Source organism: Pimephales promelas, chromosome 9 (genome assembly GCF_988280905.1).
Source record: "Pimephales promelas chromosome 9, fPimPro1.hap1.1, whole genome shotgun sequence".
Lineage (NCBI taxonomy): Eukaryota > Metazoa > Chordata > Actinopteri > Cypriniformes > Leuciscidae > Pimephales > Pimephales promelas.
Window position 1 is genome coordinate 32,768,775 of NC_142777.1, and position 26,921 is coordinate 32,795,695.

General features: G+C 36.9%; 1 protein-coding gene and 1 long non-coding RNA gene across 2 annotated transcripts; one reads left to right on the plus strand and one right to left on the minus strand.

The window, feature by feature from the left end:
* Positions 1-486: 486 nt before the first annotated feature.
* LOC120461029 (uncharacterized) lies at positions 487-9,872 on the minus strand. Its single transcript, XR_005618080.2, has 3 exons — positions 9,745-9,872; positions 9,218-9,386; positions 487-566 (listed from the first exon to the last, which is right to left on the minus strand). It is a non-coding gene; the product is annotated as an uncharacterized LOC120461029 (long non-coding RNA).
* Positions 9,873-13,098: 3,226 nt separating this feature from the next.
* cpxm1b (carboxypeptidase X, M14 family member 1b) lies at positions 13,099-26,312 on the plus strand. Its single transcript, XM_039649108.2, has 13 exons — positions 13,099-13,840; positions 15,604-15,713; positions 16,763-16,902; positions 16,989-17,073; positions 17,808-17,958; positions 18,526-18,614; positions 19,543-19,666; positions 22,704-22,900; positions 23,477-23,656; positions 23,783-24,077; positions 25,359-25,498; positions 25,597-25,699; positions 25,804-26,312. The coding sequence occupies exons 1-13, from the start codon at positions 13,210-13,212 to the stop codon at positions 26,112-26,114; spliced, it is 2,556 nt and encodes an 851-aa protein (XP_039505042.2). The 5' UTR covers positions 13,099-13,209; the 3' UTR covers positions 26,115-26,312.
* The last annotated feature ends 609 nt before the right edge of the window (positions 26,313-26,921 follow it).

The following is a 26,921-nucleotide window of genomic DNA, read 5'->3' on the forward strand; positions in this document are numbered from 1 at the left end:
AACTTATGACGTTCGCTTGGTTTTTACATTCAAAAACATCAAAATGATTAAGTAATAGGCTGTTTTCTACCCTAGTTTTGAGCCTAGCTGAAAAACTGGGCGTCTCGCATTGAAGACTTGAAGTAAAATTGATCAAATTTACCAATAAAGACACCTTGAACCAAAACAATGTTCTTCCGTGATGATTTTCAACAAAATGCATGTAGTTTTGTTTTTTTAACAGCTAGAGGGCCAAGAGTTACACAGTGTACCACAGTTTATTGTGAGCTATTAAACAAAACTTCCCAACTGATTTGTATTAACCCTTAGATTTAAATGGGCTTCCATACTTTAATTGAACATATAAACAATTGTAACTCTGAGAAAGGTGTAATTGTGATATAATGTCAGATTATTACACATTAAGTTGCAATTCCAAGAAGTTGTCTTTTGAAAAGCGCTTTGTAAACTTTGCTAAGAGCTGCTACATAAATAAAGTTTTACTTACTTTTACAGGAGTGCTGATCGAATTCAGTTTGAAACATTTCAGTTCCCACTTCTCAGCATAATTTCAGGTCATCTCTCATCTGTTAATTAAAAAGTTGAAGAGAGGTTTAGGTTGTGAAGAAATCTACATTCCAATCTCATTGTCCAACATAAACTCATCCCTGCTTGATTTAAACGATATTCAAAAGTGTCAATGTTTGTAATTGGACAATTATAAAAAGCTCTAAGCTGTACAGGTCATCCACAACACCATCATTTCAGTCCGTTCTTGTGAATGCTATCATCTTCCCAACTCTTCTCATCAGAGAAAAGCAGCGTTGATGTTTGCCACATGTCACGACTGGGTTGAAATCAACACATTGCCATACACTCAATAAACAAGTCACTTCTAATTCATTTATTCCCTGTAAGACTCAAACACATTTATGGTAGTAAGACTTTAAATGTTTCGGCGCAAAGTAGTTTGAGGTGGTCGGTAGTGGGAGTCACAGCTATGTAAATCAGTGGCTCTGTGGTTTATTTTTTTGGGCAAGAACCCATGGAGGAACGGCGTATCCCAGTGTGGCTTTACAGTTGGAAGTGGTCTCAATAAAGGCCTCTGTGAAAGCCTATACTCACCAGGAGTGGTCAGAATTAAGTGTAGAAACTAACACAAGCCAGTTAGCATTTCCACAGGCCCAGCCACATATGGCAGCGGTTCAGATGTGAGGTTGTCGTCGTCGCCGCCACTGCTTTCGCTGCTCGGGAACGCTCGATCCAGACCAGCTGTGCTGCACTGTTTAGATTAATAAGCTCAACGTGGAAGACATTAAGCACTAAGCGCTGACCATGCCAACTCCGGAGAGGACCGTAATGGCTTCAATATTACTGGGGCATGTATGAAAGAAACCTTACATTAATTCATTTAATCAGCCATTTACATCCTGTGGAGAAGGAGGAGGGTGCGAGTGCAAGCCATGAGAGGGTCGGGGAGTGATCTAGTCTTGCTGTCATTGTAATAGAGTCACTTTGATGCATTGGGCCAAGTCCAGTTAGTGGCCTTGTTTAGTCTTTAGGATGAAAGTGTGGAGCGGCTTGTGTCTGGAAAACTTAAACAACAATCAAAAGTGACATAAGTGAGAGCGCCACAAACTAAAGATGTTTTTTATAACTTCTGAGTACTCTGTTGCACGTGCCTTTCCTTGGACAGGCCGTTTGAAGTCTTTTGAGTGAGACGCCAACGAGAAAACAGGATTATTTTATTATCATTTGAGTTTTTATTAACATTTTGAATAGGTTTTGTTAAATATTTTCTGTTTTAAAGGGTTAGTTCACCCAAAACTAAAAAATTCTCTCAATATTTACTCACCCTCACTTTTTGTGTGCAAAAAAAAAAATAAAAAAATAAACGACTTTAATTTCTAAAATCGAAGACTAAAATCGACTTTATTTCAACTATTAATTTACTTCTCTCTCTTCCTCGAGTCAGGTTACTAATTTAACAGCGTATGATCTGTTGTTGTTGTACGTCACACGCATCACACACATGACCAGCGTCGGCATATAGTGAGCCTACGTGTGATTGACTAGAGGACTAAAGCGTTAACTGACTAGAGGCCCATAGAGAAGGAAGTAAATAGTTGAAATAAAGTCGTTTTTGCGCACAAAAATTATTCTCGTCGCTTGATAAAGTTAAAATTGAGCCACTGAAGTCACTTGGACTATTTTAACAATGTCTTTAATAACTTTTCGAGGCCGGCAAGTTTCAATCCCTCAAGAAGCCTATGGTGTAGTACTAGAGTGATCCAGCTCTCACATTTCATCAAAAATATCTTAATTTGTGTCCCGAAGATGAACGAAGGTCTTACGGGGTTGGAACAACATGAGGGTGAGTAAATGCTGACAGAATTTTCAATTTTGGGTGAACGAACCCTTTAATGTTTGTTAAAGTTGGCAAACGGTAGCAAAAGTAACAGGTTGCAAGACTAAACTCCTACTCCACATCGTTCTTTGCAGCCACCCCCAAAAACCACGCAAGGAATCCTCATTGTGTCGTGGTCGGCTTCGAACAGTCCTCTTGAAGGTGTCCCTTGCGTAATTGTCAAGATGTCCTTCAGCAACGATCAATGGGGCACCCAGGCATAAATGTAAGGCAGTTTCACAGTTTTGTGATGATATGAATTCTCCTCAACGTCCCATCTATCAAGATAAAACAAATGCTGCTCATTACTGGGAAAAAAAATACACCAGCGTTCCAGCAAGGGCAATTTTGCCTCCCCAAAAACATGTGGGAGTTTTTAATATTGTGGAGTGGAGCGTGTGTCACCCAGGGACCCACTTCAGCTCTTCATCAATCTGCCGTTCCCCCCCTTCATCCCTCTACCTCCCACCCCCACGGACCTCGCCGGAGATCTACAGACGAATCTGTGCCTTATCGTTTTAGAACAATGCTTCTTACTGCTCACCAGAGAAATGTCCTATTTGATTTCAGGAGAAGTAAATGGTCTTTTATCTGTGGTATAAAATCGGATAAGTTTTAGCACCAATTGTCTATCCTTGAAGAAAAGAAAAAGTATATCACAGATTTAAAGATTTATGACTTTTTGAGAGTTTGATTGATGTTTCAGTCATACAAAACCCACCATTTTCATTTTAGACGTGCAGGCTGTTACTGTATTTATCAAGATGACACATGGAGACAAGAAAAAGTAAAGCGGGCACCCAGGTGAGAGCATGAAAACGGTTCATCATCACCTCTTAGACCGTCCTACAATTAGATTGAAGGACACACCATAGACTGAAACTGGGGTTTTCAAGGGGGGCCACAAGGGGGTGCAATAGGGTGGCTGTGGAAATGTTCAGAGAAAAATGAATAAAACTTCTGTATTAAAATAATTGTTTATATTTACTGACTTTACATTATTGGCATTTCAATCTTGCTTTTCAAACACCAGTCAGAAATCATGAAAAAAAAATACAAGAAAAATGTTACATATACATAAAAATATTGTTGGTTTAACTTAAAAAAAAAAAGTAACCTGGTTGCCTTAAAATTTTAAGTTCATTGAAATGGAAAAAAATGAGTTAATACAATGAAGGCGATTAATTTAATCACCAGAAATTAAAATATTTTATTAATGTTATCTGAACTACATAAATTATCTAAGTTGATTTGACAAAAGAAAAAAATGTGATTACAAATCATGAAAATATTTTTTACAGTGATATTATACAATACATGTATTTTATATTGGTATAACATATCACAAAAGAGAGTTGACTTAATAGAAAGTAAACAGTTTCCAGTTAATATTTTAGACATAATTGTACCTATTTGTTTTACAAATGGGTCTTTATAGATGGCTTTATATTTTAGGAAGGTGTCCCTCACAAGAAGATCATCATATTTTGGGGTTTGTGGCATCAGAAAATTTAAACCCTCACATCTAAGGGACCTGTTCATGGTCATTACTCAAAAAGTGCTAGTTTCTGCATTTTGCTGCATGTTTGTATTCAATTTGATGACTCCAAATACATTCTCTTGAATCTTTACGATCCCTTATTATTTTTCTCAAACAATATGTGTATCTGCCGTTGAAGTCTAGGTACACTGATTTAGCTTAGTCCGGAACTTTGCCTCATTCCCGTGGGCTTTTGGGATCTAAGCCATCTGGTTAGCGTTCTCACAGTCCATTTCCCCGTGCTGCGCTCTCCACAACACTGGCTGAGAGGAACTAATGTGAAAGTGAGGGAGAACCATTGAGCACAAAAGCTCATTATACATCTACACCAGGCCGAGCAGCTTTCACTGGGTCACACACCAAGCAATAAAAAAAAAAGATGCACGTAGTAGGCTTTATTTAACAACCAGAGGAAGAGATTGTTTCCCGTTGACAAGACTTTGCCTTAACCTTGAGCTTTTCTCTTCGGCTCATCCAAAGTTTCCTATCACAATGTGGTGGAAAATAGCCCTGTAAAGAAAGGGATTAGAGATCCCTTCACACAAAAAAATCATTTCCATCTGGACAAAGAGAGGTGGGGGGCAGTGAGAGGGAGGCATTGGGAGGGGTGGGGGATTTCTTCCCAAAAAAACATCTGGAGAAGCAATTTGGTGTAAATAAGGAGACAGCAACTCACTGCCCACCCAATAAATAACACACAGGGAAGGAGCTAGTTCACAATCTGGGCTTCCCCGGAACATGACACTGAATTAGACTCAGCCAGCAAGTACAGGGAAAGCTGGGAAAAAGGGTGGACACAAGTGCGCATACGGCGTTTACTTGCGTGCATGTGTCGGATTTGCCTATCCTGGTTTTGTCTTTTGGCTGCGCAACAATAACTGGCTGGTAACACACATTCTCCTCTCGTCCACACACTCAAAACAAGTCCTGCCTTCTTATGCTCTCGAGCAGAGGTATCGTGCTGAAGAGAACACAGCTCCAGTCTCCCCTGTGGGACTTTCAGCGCCTCTCTCAACTAGAAATATTTGTTTTCTCTGCTCAGATAGTGGTTTAGGTAAACAGCATATTGCCTGCTCAAGTTGGCACAAACATGGTTTGTTAATTACATTTTCCATGCCAGACAAACATTCAAAGTAAGGCGCATTTTTTTTTGGTACAATTTGTAAACAAAAACAAATATTCCTTTATCACAACAGCCGTTTTTTAATCATTTATAACTGCTAAATGTTAAAATACTTTCTTATATCCTGGTTTAATATTCAAAGTAAGCCGTCTGAAGGTTGCGCTGTCAACACTCTTAGAAAAAAGGGTTCATTGGGGTTCTATATATGAAGCATAGGGTTCTTTACTCAACTCCAAAGAACCTTTTATGCTATAAAAGCAAAACTGAAAAAAACCTAAAATGGCACTCTTCGTGTGATATTGATTAACTACATAAAATGATATAAATATATACATTTTCTAACCCCCATATCTTTCACATGCATTCATAAATGCATTTTAGGGTCTTGATGTTTGTCAATAATATGAAACATTTAATCCGGAAAGGACAAAACAAATGATAATGAATGAACCCAAAAGGTTACATATAGAACCTTTTTCCTGGTTACATAGAACCCTGAAGGGTACTTATTATTGAACCCTTTAAAAGTGTTCTGTATAGAACCTTTTAGGGGTTCCAAATACCTAGTGCTGATGGAACCTTTTAAGGTTCTAACCTTTTCTTCTAAGAGTGAACTCAAAACATGTTTGTTTGGGCATCCTGCAACCGGTAAGACACAGCAACACTGGCTAGTTCAATGATATATTCAATGAGAATATTCAGATTTACATTTGAAAGTTTTGGCGGTGGAAAGATTTTTCAAATGTTTTTGAATGAAGTCTCTTATGTTCACCACCAAGACTGCATTTATTTGACCAAAAATACAGTAAAGCATTAATAATGTGAAATATTATTACAATTTCAACCTGTTTACTATTGTTATATATTTTAGAATGTAATTTATTGATTTTCAGCAGTCTTCATTGTCACAAGATCCTTTAGAAATTATTGTAATATGCTGATTTGGTGTTTAAAAAAGTTATTTTATCAATGTTAAAAACAGTGCTGCTTAAAGGGATAGTTCACCCAAAAATAAAAATTCTGTCATCAATTACTCACCCTCTTGTCGTTCCAAACCAGTAAGACTTTCTGTCATCTTCGAAACAAAATTAATATCTTTTTGATGAAATCTGAGAGCTTTTTGTCCCTCCATTGACAACTACACAACTACCACTTTGAGGCTTCAAAAAGTTTATTAAGAGATCATAAAACTAATCCATATAAATGGACCAGTCAAAATTTTATGAAGATACTTTATTACTTTAAATGATGAACAGATTGGGTTGAATTTAGACTTTTATTCACACATAAACATTGATCAGCAAAGATAAACAGAAGCTCAACCGAACCTGCTTGATGTGTAACACAATAATTCACTTTTTCAACTTTTTGAAGCTTCAAAGTGGTAGTTGCGTAGCTGGAGGGACTTCATTAAAAAATGTCTTCATTTGTGTTCCAAGATGAACAAAAGTCTTACAGGTTTGAAATGAAATATAATAATAATAATTTGTTACATTTATATAGCACTTTTCTAGGTAGCACGAATTTGCAACATCCACCTGGATGATGCGACGGCAGCCATTGTGCTCCAGAACGCCCACCACACACCAGCTTATTGGTGGAGAGGAGACAGAGTGATGCGGCCAATCATATATAATATGGGGATGATTAGGATGGACAGAGGCCAATGGGAGTAAATCTGGCCAGAATGCCGGGGTTAAACCCCTACTCTTTTTCTGAAGGACATCCTGGGATTTTTAATGACCACAGAGAGTCAGGACCTCGGTTTAAAGTCTCATCCGAAGGACGGATGAGGGTGAGTAATTAATGACAGAATTTTTGTAAAATTGAAAATTTGTGTAGGCCTAAATTGTGATACTCTTTGTCAAGATTTGCTGATGAATAGGACGCTCAAAAGAACAGCATTCATTTGAAATGCAAACATCTTTCCTGTCACTTTTGATCAATTTAATGCCTCTTTCCTGAATAAAAATATGACTTTCTTTTTATTGTTTTTGTTCCTTGCCCCAAACTTTTGCAAGATAGTGTATATTTACATATATTAGCAAATGCAAAATCCTAAAGCATACTGGAGGTAATAAATTGCGCAAAGACACTATTGCAGAAAACATTTATGAATTAATTAAATGTTTGAGCGAATAAATTCAAAATGATTTCTTATATAGAGTGCCGAAGTTATCAGCATTTATAGAGTGCCGAAGAATTAGCATTTTAGCACTCCCGGTTCCCTTGCCCTAAAGCCTATGGGTTTTTTAACGAGTTTTTGCTAAATTAAATCGCCTGAAATAAGGTCTGTGGTGAACAAAGCCTCTAAAAATGTTCATGTTTTGATCTATGACATAAAACACACCAGTTATAACCTGCTTGTGGTTTTTTAAACTTTATTGTGTCTGCTTGTGTTTCTTTTTACTTTATATAGGCTTCAAAATGTATACATTTTGGATTAACTTGTAAAGATTATCTTCATGTAAGGGTCACAACTCTTTGTTGAACGCAGATCTTATTTTTTGCGATTTTCCAAAAGTCAATGGGGAAAATGCATAGCTTTTCGATCGAATGAACACACGCGCCGCTAACTCCCGGGCTGTCCTACAAAGCGACGTCATAACTTCTATTTAAACATAAGATTGTTTAATAAACTTAAAAAGTTAACTTTCAGTTTATCTACCGGCTGAAAAGTTCCAGCAGCCGCAGCATGAGCTGGTTTCATGCAGCAGAAGAGACTGAGCTGCCTCATCACACGGACTCCCAGCGCCCAGCGGTGGAAGTGACAGGCAGATGGCACGGGCCCCGAGTCTGAGGAGAGGAACACGGGGTGCCAGGGCTGCACGGGCAACCCGGGAGAGACTCTCAAGGAGCAGTAGGCCACCTCTCTACATCTATCAGGGCCGGGGTGTTAATGAGAACGACGGAAGGAGGAACGATAGAGAAGGATAAAAATGACAAAAGAACAGATGCGGGTGAACAGGTAGAGAGTTGAAGAGGAAAGGTTGAATGTCACTAATGATAGCTAAGAGATTGCTAGAAGTGCATGAGTGGGGAACGTAAGGTGCATAATGTACAACAGGAGGGGAAAATGAAGAATTTCCAGACTTGGAATTGAAATAAAAGAGAAACCTCAGAGCTGGTCTTCACCATAGGAGATCGTGCTTATATATCCCATCATTCTGTGCTCTTGCAGCCAGGTGTGTGTTTTTGTGCGAGTGAGCCCAGCAGAACATCACACATGCATTATGGGATGCTGAGGGGGCGGGGGCAGGAAGGGGACAAGAATCATCCATATTTTATACAACATGAGAGGGACCAAACTGGGGTCGTCAGGAGATCATCAGCTGAGCCCATCAATATTACATGACACCTCTACATTTATTGTTCATGGAAGGGGGAATGCCTTGGGAGGGGATTTCATCCATGTATTCTTTTCGGATGAGTCAGGGGAAGTCGAGGGAAGAAAAAGTTTTACGGCGGGTTAAACTTTTTTCTCGTCGATTTTTACATATGGTCAACTTGACATTTACCAGAAAAAAGCTCCGCTAGACATAAGATTACAACTTTTTAATTCTCAAAGTGGAAACTGCAGCATGTTGATGCCATAACGTGATGTCTTGGGAAGCTTTGCCACCTGCTGATCGCAGCTTCCGTTTCACTAAAGCACACCAGATGTATTTACCCTATTAATCTCGATTATGCAATGCAAATTTTAGCAAGATTTTGACTTCAAAGGCTTTCGTTAAATAATAAACACAAATGCCAAATTAGCATAAATTGACATGCACAATCGTGCATTATTTTGTCTGAGAAACATCCCATGCTATATAAAAGATATATGATAATATTAAAATAAATATGTCAAATAAATGCATTTAAATAATGAGAATGAATAATTAAACCAAATTACATTTTTTAGAATTTACTTCCCAAATTCTTCTGAACAATCCCGAGTTTCGATACTTTTATAAGCCTGCTGGAAATCAATAATTGAGCAGTGCGGTATAGCATGCCGTTAGATTTTCAGGGGGAGGGGAAGAATTAATATTTATAATTCTGAATTCCTGTAGCGTTCAGGTAGTACACCGCGGTAATGAGAGGACACATTGAGCGGATCCCAGAAAAAAAAAATAAAGCTGTACAAGACCATGAAAGAAACATCTGAATGCACTTTACTCACCGAGTGTGTCCTGTGTTTTAATTGCTGTTGTTCAAATCTCTGGTTTTAGGTCCTCCCGTTGAAAGGTTCAATTTCTCAAGCTGTGGAGGTCTATGACGGACTCCTGTGAATTGATGCAGCTCACCTGCTGTCTTAGTGAAATTGTGGTTGATTTGAGTGGTACAGTAAACTGAAATGAGAGCACACAGTGTGTTTCCTCAAAATCGTATTCACATTGGAGAAAAACTTCACTGATACTTTGTGGCTGAGTGTAGTTTTATTAGACAGAACGTTGACTTTTCAATTCACACATAACTACCATTACAGATGTTAAGATGCAGAACTGAATCTGACATCTTTAACACACAAACTCACTTGGTGTGAATCATAAAATGTACAAGAACTGATCAGAGAGTGAACTATCAATAATTCAAACAACAATCGTGCCATAAAACTCCCCATACACACACTCAAAGTCTTGTGCCCAGCTCTCTCTCTCTCTGTATGTGTGTGTGTGTGTGTTGCAGACTGGAGTGTGGGCCCCTCACCTGGCTTAGATCAACAGAAGTTGCTCAGCAGGTTCTCAGGTTCCCTGTGTATGGTCTGGGTCCACAGCTCTCATAGGTCATTAAAGGAGCGGCATGCAGCTAGCTCTCACACAACCGCTGCTGGGTCACTGTACAGGATGGACACACACACACAGTTAGACCTACTCCTAATGAAACTCTCATGACTTCAGAACTTACAAGCAGACCGGCTGAAGAGTGCAAGGAACAAGGCATAATTATGTGTGTGTATGATGAATAATATTTCTTTTAAATATATATTTTACATTAAAAATCGAAAAAAAAAATCTGTATATGAAGAGTTCAGATGCAAAAGCCTCTAAATGCCATTTGATATTTTCTTCTTTAATGATAATTTTTATCAAACTTGTATATTTAAGTTCAGTAATTTCACTTAAATGGCAATGATAATTACCTATTAATTGTTATTTAAGTGAAATTACTGAACTTAAATATACAAATTTGATAAAAAATCATCATTAAAGAAGAAAATTTCAAATGGCATTTAGAGGCTTTTGCTTCTGAACTCTTCATATATATATATTTACACACACATAAATCGTACTTAATTTTATATTTTCTCATCAATGTAAGACTGATATATATTATATTAAATGGAATAATTTCAAATTGTTACACACACCTACACACACACGTATATATAAATATATAGGCCTATATAAGTCTTTAATATATATATATATATATATATATATTAAAGATTTTAATGTCTGATATACATATATAATTGCTTAGATCCTTGTTTAATTATTTAATTGATCAGTACAATCAAAGTCTAATTAGTTACTCAATTTATAGAGCGATAATCACAACAACTATTGCCAAGCAGACCGACAGGAGCAAAAAGCATTTCAGCCCATTCTCATTTTCGCATTTTGACCATGCTTCATATCTGACGCTTTAGGCAAGCAGTCATATGACGCCCTAGGATCGCGTCTAACCCTTACCATAGGCTACCACAGACCTAAACCTACCCGCGTCATCTAACTGACGCTTTACCTTTAGCGTTAGTAAGATGACGACCTAGGATACGCTAAAAGGTGTCTAAAGCGTCGGATATTGAAGCATGGTCAAAATTGTCAGTTAGATGACGCCTTGGGATGGGAATGTGTTGAGCATTTGCATTGCCGTTCCTACTAATCCAGTTTCATACATAAGACCATCAGCCACCTGACAAATATATCCCTTTGACATGAATAGTTCACATACACTAGTAAAGCGTAAAGATGACCTCGGCTCAGACAGTGTACAATGAATTCATGTTAACACCTATCTAGACAGCATAACAGCACAACAGACACTATAGCACATATATATTTAAGGAGTGGAGCAGGTTATGAATATTTCGCAGTGTTAAGTTTCCTATTAAGCGTTGACATTTCACTCCTCACTGTAGGTGGTACAGGGGGAAACTGACAGGTTGAGGAAAGGAATTTCCATGCAAACTTCATGTTTTTTCTCACATCCGGTGTGTGCATGTGTTAGAGAGAGAGGGGGAGAGAGAAAGGGGTAAATTGAATTTTTCAGGAAACTACACCCTCCAGCGCATAAACCTTAATACATTTTAGTTCTGTGCAGATACTAGCCTAATACATATGCCTTCAAAATAAAAAAAAAGCACTAGGCCTATATAATCAAATAATACATATTTCCATCCTCTTGAGTTTATTAACCTTCAATGCATAATGCCACTAAATTAATTTATAATGTTAAAAGACACTCTAAAATATTTATATGAAAAAGAGAATCTAGACCAAGCATTACTAAAAGAAAAGATGAAAACAACACATTCAATAATTGATAGATCATAAAATGCTAAACTGCTTTAAATGCTCAGAAATGTTTGTCTGTTTTTCACATTTCTGAAATGGTTGTATGAAGTTTATTGATGCGCATAATGCATTAATAATTGATGGTGATGATGTGGTCTCTAACCTCGTTACTACAGTATATGGTATGGTAAAGCTGAGGAGAGCTCAATTTGGACATGAAAGCCATGAGTCACAAGTACAAATAACATCTTTCCATGCATAAAAAAAACAACATTTTATTGTATTTAATTGATCAGGGCTGTTTAAGCATTTTATTCGTTTATTTATTTTTCTAAAATATTTTCTTAAAAAAAAAAAACTCTCCACAATATCAGCCCTCGTATTTTAAGCATTCAACCTTCATGTCACTTTAAAAAATATACAGTGTTTTGTCGCCATCTAGTGGAAGGTTTGAGGTAATTATATATTTTTTACTAATTTTAGGTGAAAGTGTTGTTGTGCGTCATGTTTGAAATTGGATAGGCTACGTTACTTTGCTATTCGTTCATAATAATAATAATAATAATAATAAAGAAAACATGACGACATTGTTGTCATTCCTGACAAATAAATTCTGACCATGAATTTTACAAATGGAAGTTTCTTGAAAGTCTTCCTATGTGCCGAAACTCTTATTTACAAACGGTTAGTGAAAGAAGATGAAAATCTGCATTGCTACACGCTGTTTGATCTTTTATTTTGTATTAATTTTATTTGGGGGTTTGCAAAAAAATGTACAAAAAATAAATAAATAAAATGTAGCACAGGGATATATATATATATATATATATATATATATATATATATATATATATATATATATATAAAGTAGGCCTATGGCAAAATTCATAGAAAATTCTAATTAAATATACAATTGATAAATTGTAATACATAAATATTACTTACTTCCCTCACCGCTGAAGAAGGCGTTCAAATGATGATTTTCTCTGACGTCGAAAATATTAAGGAAATGTAATTTTTTGTGAGTGCGGGGTCCAATTAAATTTTAACTAGGACACACACAGACACAACTAAAAAGGCTACGATGTTGTTGGTCATTTTAAATATGCTTTGACTTCTTCATAATAGGTAAACTTTATGTTAGATAATAGACATAAAACGTCTAGGTGGTGTCTAAAAGCATGTGTTCTGTGCGTTTGGCTGAATAATAAGTATTCTGAGTCTTTATTGAAAACCATAGACATATACACTGAAAACCAACAACTAGATGGCGCGCTGCTACAATTAACTGGAAGTAGCCTACAATCCTTCAACATTTTTAGAGTGGAAAATGGTAAGAAATGACATAAGCAATGGCGTTAAAACAATATAGCCTATACCTGTCGGTGTACATGGCTTTATGCTCAAAATGTGTTTTTAAACGAACTCGTTCGTTTGGTGAGAAAAAACCCGCAATGACAGAAAATCAGCAAATCAAAAAAAAAAATCCCCCTCAAACTCTCTCTCTCCTTCTATTCACAGTAATATGGTCTTACATTTGCTTAGCAACTCGAGTGGCGCGTGATTTTTCAACATTACGGGGTTCATGCGTTCGGATACAGCAGCATTTCTGGGGGATATTTTACTGTAGTGGGGAGTAAACAGTGAGTGAACCATGGCACCAACCGTTATACTTTTATCTTTGTTAACTTTTATTGTTGTTTTAGTTGGAGGAGTCACTAATTCACATTCTCTTAAAAAATCACATAATTTGAATAACACTCGGACAACATCTGCAACTGGAAGTGCGAGAACCGGCACTTATGCAAACATCTCACCTACTAAGATAAGCAGATTCTCCAAGACGATCAAATCCACTGATGCGACTTCCAGACCTCTGAAACCCACTGAGGGTAGCACCAAATCTCTGAAAACCACGACATTTAAACCCAAGCAAACCCAGGCGACCACCAGACCTCTGAAACCCACTGAGGGTAGCACCAAAACTCTGAAAACCACTACATTTAAACCCAAGCAGACCCACGCGACCACCAGAGCTCTGAAATCCACTACAGTTAAGCCATTGAAGTCAAAGAAACCCTCGACAACTCTGAAGCCCACCTTGAAATGGACTGAGGTGAGCACGAAAGCCCTGAAACCAACAACAGTGAAGCCAACAGTAACAGCCACAAGGACGACGACCAGCCCAGTGCACTTCCACACAGAGGACCTGAATGAAAACATTGATAAAAACGTGGAACGGAGAGTTTGGCATAAAAAAGAAAGTGAAGAACCACCGGTATTTGGTAAGTAACAAAATGTGATCCATCCATTACTGTATATATGCATCACACATCTATCAGTCTATCTATGCACCCACCCATCCATCATCAACCATCCATCCATCAATCTATACATATATGCATCATCAAACAAAAGAAAAACAAAAACTTCCAGAATATCAGTTTATAAATTTGCTTGCAAGCATTGTTACATAATTCTGACCTAATTCAAACACTGTTCTAATAGTCCATTTCCTGTTTCCAGTTGGGTCACTCAGTCAGTGAACTGGTTTTCCCCACTAAGCAAACAAACCACTGAGCGGAAAAGCATGATTCAACTTCAGGAATTCTATGGTCAGAAATTGAATTATGAGAGTTTTGGCCATAGGCTACCGCATGTTGTATCAAGTTGACTAAAATGAGCATGTGTACAAAACGTCTGCTAGAAATATAAGCATTTATTATGAAGACAGACACATTCAAGAACAAATCGTCAATGAAGCGTCTCAAGCAACAGCTCATCTTTTCAACTTCTTTTATGTCCTGCAGAATTGGGGTGTTTTAGCTGATTTTTAGGGGGAGGTGGTTGTGTAAGAAGGCCATCCAGACCTCTCCATACACCTCTTAAAGATGAACCAGTGGCATTTAACTCCACAACTGCTTTCTGTCCACTTGGAGTATAAAACAACTTAAAGGGCAACAGTAGTCCATGTCAGTATTTGGGCCATCTAAACACCATCAGTGCCAGGAAATCTCCCCACTTTCAGATGATTTGGTAAGGAATGCTGACTCTGCAAACCATCAGACTGACTCACCCACAAGAACTAGATGTGCATTTTTCTCACTGAGAGCCTGATTGCTTTTACATGATGTCCCGATACAAAAGTTTGGATGCAACAGGCATAATAACGGCTGCTATAACGCAAACCAGTTCAACAAGATATTTCTGGAAATGCTATCCAAGCTTTTTGCTCATTAAACAGTTCACAAGGTTAACTGGGAGATCTACATATAAAAAATAAGTTAGTAAAGAGAATATTTAAACTTGCATAAAAAGAGCGATGCAAAAGAGCAAGTTGATGAGTTGTGGTGTTGGAAGGGGTGTTTCTACTTGAAATGTGGTTGAAAACACTGATCTATAATATAGATGATATGATGTCATATAATATATCTATAATCTAGAGACCAGTGAGTGGAAAGCAATTCTGTATGGTCCCATGGTTTGCATATAGTATTTGTTGATACCATGTATAATAAGTGATAGAAATGTTTTTCATCATTTTGAATTCAGATGTAGTTATTTAAGTTTATTGCCCACAATATAATCTATTTGTTTTGTTTAGGAAGCTCCACGTTATGTTGTATGCTTGACTTTATAATGGACACCTGACTTGTATAGTTTCACAGGTGCATTTGAAGACAGCATAAAGTTAAATTATAGGCCACGTCCATCTCAATCATTTGTGCAGGGTTTGTCACACAATGGAATAGCAGTTTGCAGATCCTAAAGGCTTCAAAAAACACAGGACAAAAAAAAAAAAAGAAAATAGAGAAAGTATTTGGAAAGTGGAAGGGACAAGCTGAACTCCTCAAAACAACAGTTTCCTGTCTGCCCTGCAGCTGCATCGACTGTCAAATATCATGGACTGATTTTACTAAAATGTTTTTGATAAATTGCATTCAAAATTGATTGGCTCAAAAATATGAGGGACAAATGCTGTGATGCTTCTGCTCTCAAAATCTTCTCTATTTCCTTTCCACTTCTTCATATCTCTTTGCCTTCTCAGAGTGTCCTCCTTTGGGTCTGGAGTCGTTGAAAGTTAAGGACTCACAGATTCAAGCCTCCTCTTATAAGCGCATGGGCCTGGGGCCACACAGGGGCCGACTCAACATACAGGTGGGCCACACCGCAGAATGCACCTCATATTTATTCTGTATTCATAAACACAAACTATTGCCCAAAAGTTTGGGTTCAGTAAGGGTCAGTTATTGTTGGTTTTGGAAAAAAGTTATTAATTTTATTCAGCAAGGACACATTAAATTGATCAAAAGTGGCAGTAAAGCCATAATGTCGCAAAAGATGATCTGTTTTAATAAATAAAATAAATGCTGTGCTTTTGAACTTTATATTCATCAAAGAATCCTGACGAAAATGCATCACACTTTCCACTGAAATAACTGTTTTCAACATTGATGATATTAAGAAATGTTATGTTTCCTGAACACTAAATCAGCATATTAGAATGATTTCTGAAGGATCATGTGACACTGAAAAGTGGCGTAATAATGATGAAAATTCAGATTTGCCATCACCAGAATAAATTACATTTTAAAATATATGAAGTATTAAATATGAGTTATTTTAAAGTGTAATAATATTTCACAATATTACTATTTTATTGTATTTTTTATTTATTTTTAAAGGGATACTCCACTTTTTTTGGAAAAAGGCTCATTTTACAACTCCCCCAGAGTTTAACAGTTGGGTTTTACCATTTTCGAATGTATTCAGCTGATTTTCAGATATTTCGAAGAATATCAGTAAACAGACAGTTTCTGGTCTCATTAACTTCCATAGTATATTTTTTTCCTACTATGGAAGTCAATGAGACCAAAAACTGTCTGGTTACTGATATTCTTCGAAATATCAGACAATCGGCTGAATGGATTCGAAATCGGTAAAACTCAACTGTTTAACTCTGGGGGAGTTGTAAAATGAGCCTATGTCCAAAAAAGTGGAGTATCCCTTTAAAATGCAGGCATAGCAATTAGAGTCTTTCAAAAACATAAAAAAAAAAAAAATCTTACCGACCTCAAACTTTTGAACGGTAGTGTAAATGCATGACATCATCAATATAGCATCAATTATGTATATTCATCAGCATATTTGGCAGTTTTTGGTGTTTATATTAAAATAACCATCGTTTCATCGTTTTTCTATTGCAGTCTGGTGTGGAGGATGGGGACATCTATGACGGAGCTTGGTGTGCCCAGTATAAAGATCAGAACCAATGGTTACAGGTAGATGCCAAGAAGCTTACACGGTTCACAGCAGTGATACTACAGGGTCGCAGCTCTATATGGAGGTACTTCATATCAGTCTCTACCATAATATCATAAATAAAACAAAATGGTAAATTGCAATAATAACAATGTCTCTCTTATTTTGTAGCTGGGACTATGTAGAAACCTACAAAGTTCAGGTTAGCAATGACAGCATTAAATGGAAGCCATGCATGAACGGGTCAGAAGAGGCGGTATGTTGTTCTATTTGTTATCAACTATAAAAATAAAATAAAACCAAAAAAAATTTGAAAGAAGTCTCTTTTGCTCACCAAGACCAGATTTATTTGATGACAAATACAGTAAAACAGTAATATTGTGGAATAGAATTAAATTGTGTTAATAGAATTTAAAAGAAAGTTTAAAATTGTAATATGCTTTAAAATGTTATTTATTCCTGTGACTGAATTTTCAGCAGATATTACTCCAATCTTCAGTGCCACATTCACATGATGCCCGCGGTTACGTAGATATAAATGTCTAATTCTAAAGTAATAAAAACATTACACCGCTGAAAACATTGTTATGGATGTCGTATTGCATTTCTATTAAAAAATACTCCAAATTATTACACATTGCACCTTTAACAGAAATCACCTAAAATATGCCCCTTTTCCAGTCACTAGGTTGTGCCATTCACCACTGCTGGTGTATATTAGCCTCAGTATCTTTGTGACATCATTATATCCATTCAGTTTCCAGCTGGCACAGTCTCTTTTATACTAACAAAGGTTGGAGGCAGGCGCTGGCAGCAGTTGGCTGGGTTAAGCGGCTCTTTTGAAAAGAATAGCCTGCCCACTGCGGACTGAACCGTGCCAGCCTCTCGTGTGCCCTCCTTGGACATCGACTGTGCCAGCTGCCACTGGCAAATGTCACTTGGATCACATCAATAGGATCACTCACCAGAAGTGATCTTGTATGCTAACAGGTGTTTGAGGGGAACAAGGACACCGAAACGTCCGTCTTGGCCATTTTGCCCAAACCAGCAGTGGCACAATACATACGTATTAACCCTCAGACCTGGTTTAAGAATGGGACCATCTGCCTGAGAGCTGAAATCATGGGCTGTGAGCTGCCAGGTATGCCAAAAACAAACCTTTCACTGATCTCACATATGGAAGGTCTTTCTTTTACACATCATAAACACTAGAGACTGTTGTGTTTAGCATCCTTGTTGGGGGCTGGTTACATAAGTAAATGATAACAATGTACTACTGAAAATCAAAAATGGCCACAGTAAAGGCCCCTTCACACCAAGGACATTAACTATAATGATAGGGATAGAGTCCACACGACAACAGAGGAACGATGTCATTGGAATCACTCTGATTTTTTGAGGAGCTGATGAACGATAAAAACATTGACAGCCAATCAGAATCCATTAAGCTTTAAAAGAGCTTGAGCATTTAAACCAGCAGACAACAAACCTGCAGTTTGCACGTTAACGTTCATCGGTGTTGACACTAATATTTATCATAATATTCATATATTATGTAATAATAATGTAATAATATTATAATATATATATATATATATATATATATATATATATATATATATAGATAGATATATAGATAGATAGATATATAGATAGATATACGTATATATAAAACATAATATTCATTAACTGTACATCGTGTTTTAAGATCCAAACAATATCTACCCTTGGCAAGCTGAGGAAGGCACCAAGGACAAACTGGACTTCAGACATCATAACTACAAAGAGATGAGGAAGGTGAGGAAGATGGAGCCTTTTCTTCTCTTATTTTGTTGTTGCTAGTCAGCATGAAATGGTGCAACCCACTGACATACTGACATTTTAACAATACCTATATATATATATATACAGTATATATATATATATATATATATAAAATGAAGTATTGTTTTGCTAATTAAAGGAGAATTATGATTCATAAATTGCTCTTTAAAATGAGAACATGCTATAACAATCCACCGCAGATGGACAGAGATGGATGACTGCATGATCTAAAAATCAGCCCTGGCTAGAAAACAAACATTTTCCCAGATTTTCACGTCAGTATGTGAGCTGCTTTGCGGATCACTTGCGGTCAGTCTGACCACCATCATGCAACAGTGTCTACATTAACACAAGCCTGCGGGCAGGTAGCAATAACCACATTTATATACAGAAAGATAAATGGAAGGAATGTTTTAGTTTATTCTCCAGTCCTGGATGCTTGTTTCCTGTGCTGTCATATTTCAGAAATTTGGGGTCAGTACGATTTTAATGTTATTGAAAGAAGTCTCTTGAAAGAAGGCTGCATGCATTTGTTTAAACAAAAATATATTAAAATCAGAAATATTGAGAAATATTATTACAATTTAGAATAATTTTCTATTTGAAAATTTGCGAAAATTGATGCACATCCGATTTTTCGAGTATTCAGTGTCACATGATCCTTCAGAAATCATTCTAATATTCTGATTTGCTGCTCAAGAAACATTTAATATTATTACAAATGTTGAAAACGGTTGTGCTAATTAATGTTTTTGTGGAAAATTCGGGATAATGATTAATGAATTGATGAATGCTTTTGTTACATTGTAAATATCTTTACTATCACTTTGAATTGATGTGTCCTTGATGTACATTATGTAAGAATAAGCTGTGAAAGAGTTGATCGTCATTTGTCTTTCAGCTCATGAAGTCTGTGAACGAGATGTGTCCTGATATCACCCGCATTTACAGCATTGGCAAAAGCTACATGGGCCTTAAACTGTATGTGATGGAGATCTCAGACAATCCAGGCAAACATGAGCTGGGTGAGTTTGAGTCCCAACACAAGTTAGCCTACCACTAACTATACAGTGTTTAATCATGCATTAACCTGGATCATTTAAATTGCAAACATTTAGGATAAATTCAAAAAATAATACGTTTTTAACTGCTTTTAAATAATGCAACCTTTTATTGGATAAAAACAATCCTTTCAACGTGTCTGATAAAAAAATTATAATAATATTTTTAAAAAATTAAGGTGAAATGACACCAGACCTCTTCAAGCTATAGGATTCTAATGTTTTGTAAAATACCCAGGTGGAATATATAGACTTTTCAATTTTCAATGCAAATTTTGTTGGGAAAATCTGTGGAATTCCGGAATGGATTTAAACATGGTAAAATATATTGAACTAAATGAACATGTGACAACAAAGGGTATGTGGAGTTGTCTGTGGTGCTCTTTGGGCATGGATTCGACATGGGCGCAGTTATTAGTTTTTATGCTGTAACGATAGCAATTGGAACAGAGCCCAAAACCCTCTGCCTCTCTTTCACTCACTCTCATTCAGTCTGATTTGCCCTTTCTATTTACACTGGGCAACTCTAGTTGTTTGCATTGGCCTGTGGGTTAGAAATTGGTTCCTCAGTGAGAGAGGTTGCCAGCTCTGGCAGTGGTTTACTCATCTCCTGCCAGCACTCATAATGCAGGCTGGAGCCAGGGATGCAATCGCAGAAGGCCATGGCAGACCTCAGAAAGAGTAGAGAAGGAAAGTGGGAAGAAATAACCTCACTCTGTGTTATAAAATCACATGAGTGGATCAAAGCATGTGGCGATTCTGTTTAAGAGGAAATTTGACTTGATTAATCTAAAGTCTCTCCGGACACGTGCAGTGGAGAAAAGCCAGCCTACAAGAATCCAAAAGTTATGGCCTCTTTGGAAATATATTAGCTTTATGTTGGCTGTGCTTATGAAATGGGAACAATATAAAAGTGTATTTGTGTGCTCTAGTGTTACAAGCCACACGCATGATGTCTGAGGTCGAATAACACACCCAAATATCATTATTGTAATCAGTGCTTTTTTGAAACACATTGACAGTCCTTTCGTATTCAATTCTCCATCTAAATGAACCGTTCATTTTTTCAAATCCGTTTGGATATATAAATATAAAGAGACAAAATAAGCGCAACAGTGACCAAACACTTTTTAAGCAGCCTTAATCCTCAAGTTCTATGCCTTAAACCAAATCAACAAGCTCAGAGATGAATAACAATATTAAAAAGTACAAAAAGATACTTGATTTCATGGCACATCTGTCTTGAAAATTGTATACGCTACTGATAAATAAATAAATAATTCTTTGGAGAATGATTCTTTGTAGAACATGACTGCTGTGCTCTACACAGGAGAGGAGACATTTTCATTATTTCCTAGCCTGGCTGATGGGTATATCATCTTTTTTGGCTTGTTGTTTCGGGGGTTTCCAGACAGACTCATGCGTTTCCTGTCTGAATTTAAATCAATGGCATATCAATGTTGTGGTCTGCATGTGGGGGTCAAAGTTCAGTTAGTTACTCCTCTGGAAATTCCGTGGGATGGGTGTTGTTTTCTCAGTAAGGCTAACGAGACCCAGATTGCTGAGACTGAATGGGTCAACTGTTAGCCAAATATTGCAGAGAAAGAGGAGGGGGGATTTAACCTCACCGAGGACCTGTTCCTAACGACGCTCTGCTTCACTGTCAAAACAGACACAACTTGTGCTCCTCAAGAGCCGAATCAATATTTATAGAAATAAATCAACCATGCTTGGTTAGATATGCACAGATGCAGTTTAGCTGCACATATAGGCTATTTCCTGTTTTAGCTTAAAATTCTGAGAGATGGCACAATAAATGTGCCTGTTTTTTTTGTTTTTTTTTTTTTTCATTGTATCCTGAATTGTATCCTAAATATCATGATATTATAATTGAAAAAGGACACAAATCCCTGAATCCTTCTTTATCATTATTCTGTATATAATTTAAGTACCGCTTTTCTGAGACAGAAACTGGTGACTACAGATTCATTTTTATGTTTTAGCACGCTACTTATTTATTAGCATTCTCAAATCTATAGCTCATGTTCTACCACATTTTTCCCCACTTTCAGTTTTACACTATTTAAAAATAGTTTTTATTTTATTTTACATATCTATTGGTAAACTACTGAATGCTTTCTCTCAGTCTGCTAGATATCAAATACTGTCGTTTGCTAAAAAAAACAATATTTTTGATAAAAAAATAGACTAAAACGGTAATATTTCTCTCTGTATCCCAGCTATTAATCACTGTTGTTTGCGAAACACATTAATCAATGGTGGGAAATACTGGTGCAAAAAGGACATTTCTACAATATAATCAGAAACTGAACTTTTTTCTAATTATCCACCCCAATTAGTGTCATTAAAGTCCAAGGCTACGTACCATTTTCACAGACTGTGATGACACATTTCCACATTTATTATTACCATTGCAAATCCAAAGTTTTTTATGTTCTTTTTTTTAATGATGTATATTTATAACACTATAGTTTAAGTTATATTTCCTTGGCATTAAATTACAGAAAACTAGTTGCTAGAATGCTGCTGTGTGAGTGTTTTTATACCATGGCTGAAGCCGTGATGGCAAATTTGTCATCTTTTTCCCTCTGAAATGTAAAATGTATAGGTTAAAGCTTTGACTCTTTCCTAAAATTTAAGACGCTCTTCTTTTTGACTATGTTGTTCTCCCCACCAGAAAACCACTAATATAAAACATTACATTTTAAAACAAAATGTCAGCCACAGACATTATGCCCGACAAATCATGAAAAAAAGTAATTAACTTGAAAACAAAACATTTAACAGACAAGCAGAGATTTCTGCCTCTCTGAGCTGCTAGAGAGAGGGTGCCAGATTTCAGACACACACTCTAGAGGAGGTGGACAGAGCCACACATCTGTATATCCAAGTACCATAACACTCCTAATAACTGCACACACCTAATCCAATTTCTGTGACAGAGCTCGACAATCTAAAAACAGTTTGGCTCCCCCTGCAGGTGAACCTGAGTTCCGCTATGTGGCCGGGATGCATGGAAACGAAGTGCTCGGGAGGGAACTACTGCTCAACCTGATGGAGTACATATGCCAGGAGTACAAACGGGGAAATCAGCGCATAGTTCACCTAGTCAAAGAGACACGCATCCATCTTCTGCCCTCGATGAACCCAGATGGCTATGAAATGGCTTACAAAAAGGTAGAGTGGGAAAATCAAGGGATATTCTGGCATTTTCAAAATGTTTCTCTACCAATACACTACCGTTCAAATGTATGGATTCGGTACAATTTTTTTCAGTGTTTTGGGAAAATACCCCCCTGATGATTTATTATAGCTCGTCAAATTTGTCCCTTTTTGGGTGTTAGAAAAAACGCGCCGGTTTTGTGTGACCCTTTAAATGCAAATAAGCTGCTGCTCCGCCCATGTTCAGAAGACGGCCGAACAATTACACGGGCTTTGGATACTCTGACAATTACAAAACACACGAATAATCTCACTCATCTGAAATTTTAGAAATGACCAGATTGACTTCCATAGTAGGAAAAAAATATACTATGGAAGTCAACGAGACCAGAAAATGGATTCGAAAATGGTAAAACCCAAATGTTTGACTCTGGTGGAGTTGTACAATGAGCCTATTTCCAAAAAAAAAAAATTGGAGTATCCCTTTTAACATGGAAAAAGTCATATTTTCATGATATGTCCCCTTTAAATATTTTAAACCAAGCAATCAATTAATCAACGGCCTCATAACACGTGTGTTTTATTTTACAGGGTTCAGAGCTGGCCGGATGGGCACTGGGTCGCTATAGCTATGAAGGCATTGACATGAATCACAACTTTGCAGATCTGAACACAGTGATGTGGGACGCCATCGAGCTAGAAACAGACAAGTCAAAACTAATCAATCACTACTTTCCCATTCCAGAGCACTACACTTCAGAAGAAGCTTTGGTAAGTTATGACTGTAGATCATATATGAGATCTCACTGATTAAAACAAACACCCTTCCTTTAAACGACGTGTAATTTGGCCATAATATTTTAAATAAATCCCATTATTCTTGTCTTTATATTGAAGGTGTCTCCAGAAACGAGAGCCGTCATCAGTTGGATGCAGACTATACCGTTTGTTCTCAGCGCTAACCTGCATGGAGGAGAGCTGGTGGTCACGTACCCGTTTGACATGACCAGAGACTGGGCCCCTAAAGAGCACACGCCCACCCCCGATGACAGCTTTTTCCGCTGGCTGGCCACCGTTTACGCCAGCACCAACCATGTGATGTCCAACCCAGACCGAAGGCCCTGCCACAATGAAGACTTCCTTCGTTACAATAACATTATTAATGGAGCGAACTGGCACACCGTACCAGGCAGTGAGTACTGCCGCTCTTGTGGCTCAGTGTTAATTTCGTTGACGAAAATTATTCGTCAACGACATTTTTTCACAGACGAAAATGAGACGATAACTAAATAAAAACTCATTTTGAATGACAAAAACTGTGACGAAAATCTATTGACATTTTCGTCAACAAATAAAAACTAGACGAATTTGGGAAGCGATCCAGTCAGAACTGATGTCCTGAGTAAGTAGTAGATGCGCACATTTGTACTGTAACGTGCTGATCATAAAACGTAAAAAAATGCGAACGTCTGGGAGAATGAGTAGAACAGACATATAGATATGAATAAGAGAGACGATGCAAAAAAGAGCTTTATTCGGTACGGTTATCCATAATTCTTCTATTAGTAATTCCTCCGTAATTCTCGGTAATTCTTCTAAATACAATTCTTCTATTCTAAATTCTAAATGAATGCATTACAATTTAACTAAACCCATTATATTCTAATCGAGTAAATCTACTGTAGATTTAGTCGACTAAAATCAGATTGAATTTCGTCGACTAAAACTAAAACAATTCAGATGACTAAAATATGGCTAAAACTAAATTGCATTTTAGTCAAAAGACTAAAACTAAATCAAAATTTGCTGTCAAAATTAACACTGTTGTGGCTTTTGAGATCATCAAGGGACTTAGTCTTTGCAGATAAAAGTTCACATCTGTGCACATTTTATACAATGTATTTTTCCTTTAAATTAGGGCTGTCAAACGATTAATCGTGATTAATCACATCCAAAATAAAAGTTTGTGTTTACATAATATATGTGGGTGCACTGTGTATAATTATTCCGTATATATATAAATACACACACATGCATGTATATTTAAGAAAAAGAATATTATTTATATTTATATGTAATATAAATCTATATACAGTATATACATGAAAATATTTCTTAAATATATACAAGCATGTGTGTGTATTTATATATATAAAATAATTATACACAGTGCACACACAAATATTATGTAAACACAAACTTTTATTTTGGATGTGATTAATCATGATTAATCGTTTGACAGCCCGACTTTAAATTGTAATAATATTTCACAATATTAGCTGTTACTGTATTTTTAGTGTGTGTGAGTGTGCTTAATGTGGACCTGTTTTTACCTACAGATGGTCACATGAAGCACACACACACACACACTAAAAAATACAGTATCAGCTAATATTGTGAAATAATATTACAATTTAAAGTAACTTTTTGTATGTTGGTGTGTGCTTCATGTGACCTGTGTTTTCATCTGTAGGTATGAATGACTTCAGTTACCTACACACCAACTGTTTTGAGGTGACCGTAGAGCTGTCCTGTGATAAGTTCCCTCATGCCAGTGAGCTGCCTATAGAATGGGAGAACAATAAAGAATCTCTCCTTGTCTACATGGAGCAGGTACAATATATCGCAACCACTACCACAGATATGTCTGAACACCTGAATGTGTCCTTAAAAACAATACAATCAATCCATTTGTCGATATTTGTCAACAGGTGCACAGAGGAATCAAAGGAGTGGTTAGGGACAAAGACACTGAAGCCGGCATCGCTGATGCCATCATCAAAGTGGATGACATTGACCATCACATAAGATCAGGTACTACTCTGAGAACAATTAAAACTATCAAACAAATATGCATAACTTGGATAGAAAAAAAAAACAGACGGTCTCATTTAAATAACACTCATATCTTTTTTCAGCTTTTGATGGGGACTTCTGGCGTCTGTTGAACCCGGGTGACTATGACGTCACAGTGACCGCAGAGGGATATTTCCCAGCCACTCGAAGTTGCAGGGTCGAGTACGAGCATTACCCTACTATCTGCGACTTCCAACTTACCAAGACACCAAAACAGCGGCTGAGAGAGATCCTGGCCAAGGGAGGCAAGATTCCCAAAGACCTGCAGCTCCGACTGCGCCAGCTGCGCATGCGGAAACTGCGTGTTAGTACTAAGCTTATTAACCGACGCAGGCAGTCACAGCAGAGGAGGGCTAGGGGGGCCCACAACTAGACTGACCTTTAACTTTTGACCTGTTTTGCCGGCCAAGTACAGGATTAGACTGTATCGATGTCTAGGGCAAATATAATTTAGATGGGCCTGGAAATAGGTTTCCCTTTTATGTGGTGGTAACATACATTGTGTATTATACATTTGAGGAGCAGATATATTATGCAGTGTAAATTAAATTTCACCCAAAAATGCCTCAAAGCTGTTTTATACTTTTATACAAGACATTGATAATAACAATTACAAATATACCATTGTTGGAGTGTTTGATAGCTAATTTGTGCCCACATTTGTGCAAAGAGGTGCAAATACGTCTCAGTCTGGAACTGATGTTTTGTCAATTTGTTTCCTTAGCTGTATAGTGTTTATATTTTGTTTGCTATATATTAAATTTCAAAGTTTAACCTTGAAAGTTATCTTGACATCTTTTGAAATATACTGAAGAATTATTTAATGATCATAACAGCACTTGTAGTATGTTTTGTTTTTATGGAAACGCTGACACACACAAAAACTAACAGAGCTATCAAGATAAACAAAAAAACAACTTACCTCAATATGACAAGCACTCAAAATAACCAAATGTGAGTTGTTCCTAATGGAATGGAAATAATTTGTACATAACTAAACTTTTGTAGTAAAATAATTATCGAAGTAAACACTATTTTTCACAGTCTATAAGTAAATATGATGAATAAACTTGGCCTTGTACTGTTTATGCACGCGACTGTCTCTGTTGAACCTGCGGCTGTCGACAGATGACGCTGTGGTGATTTTGAGGATTTTAAAAGGGTACAGAATTATAGAAAA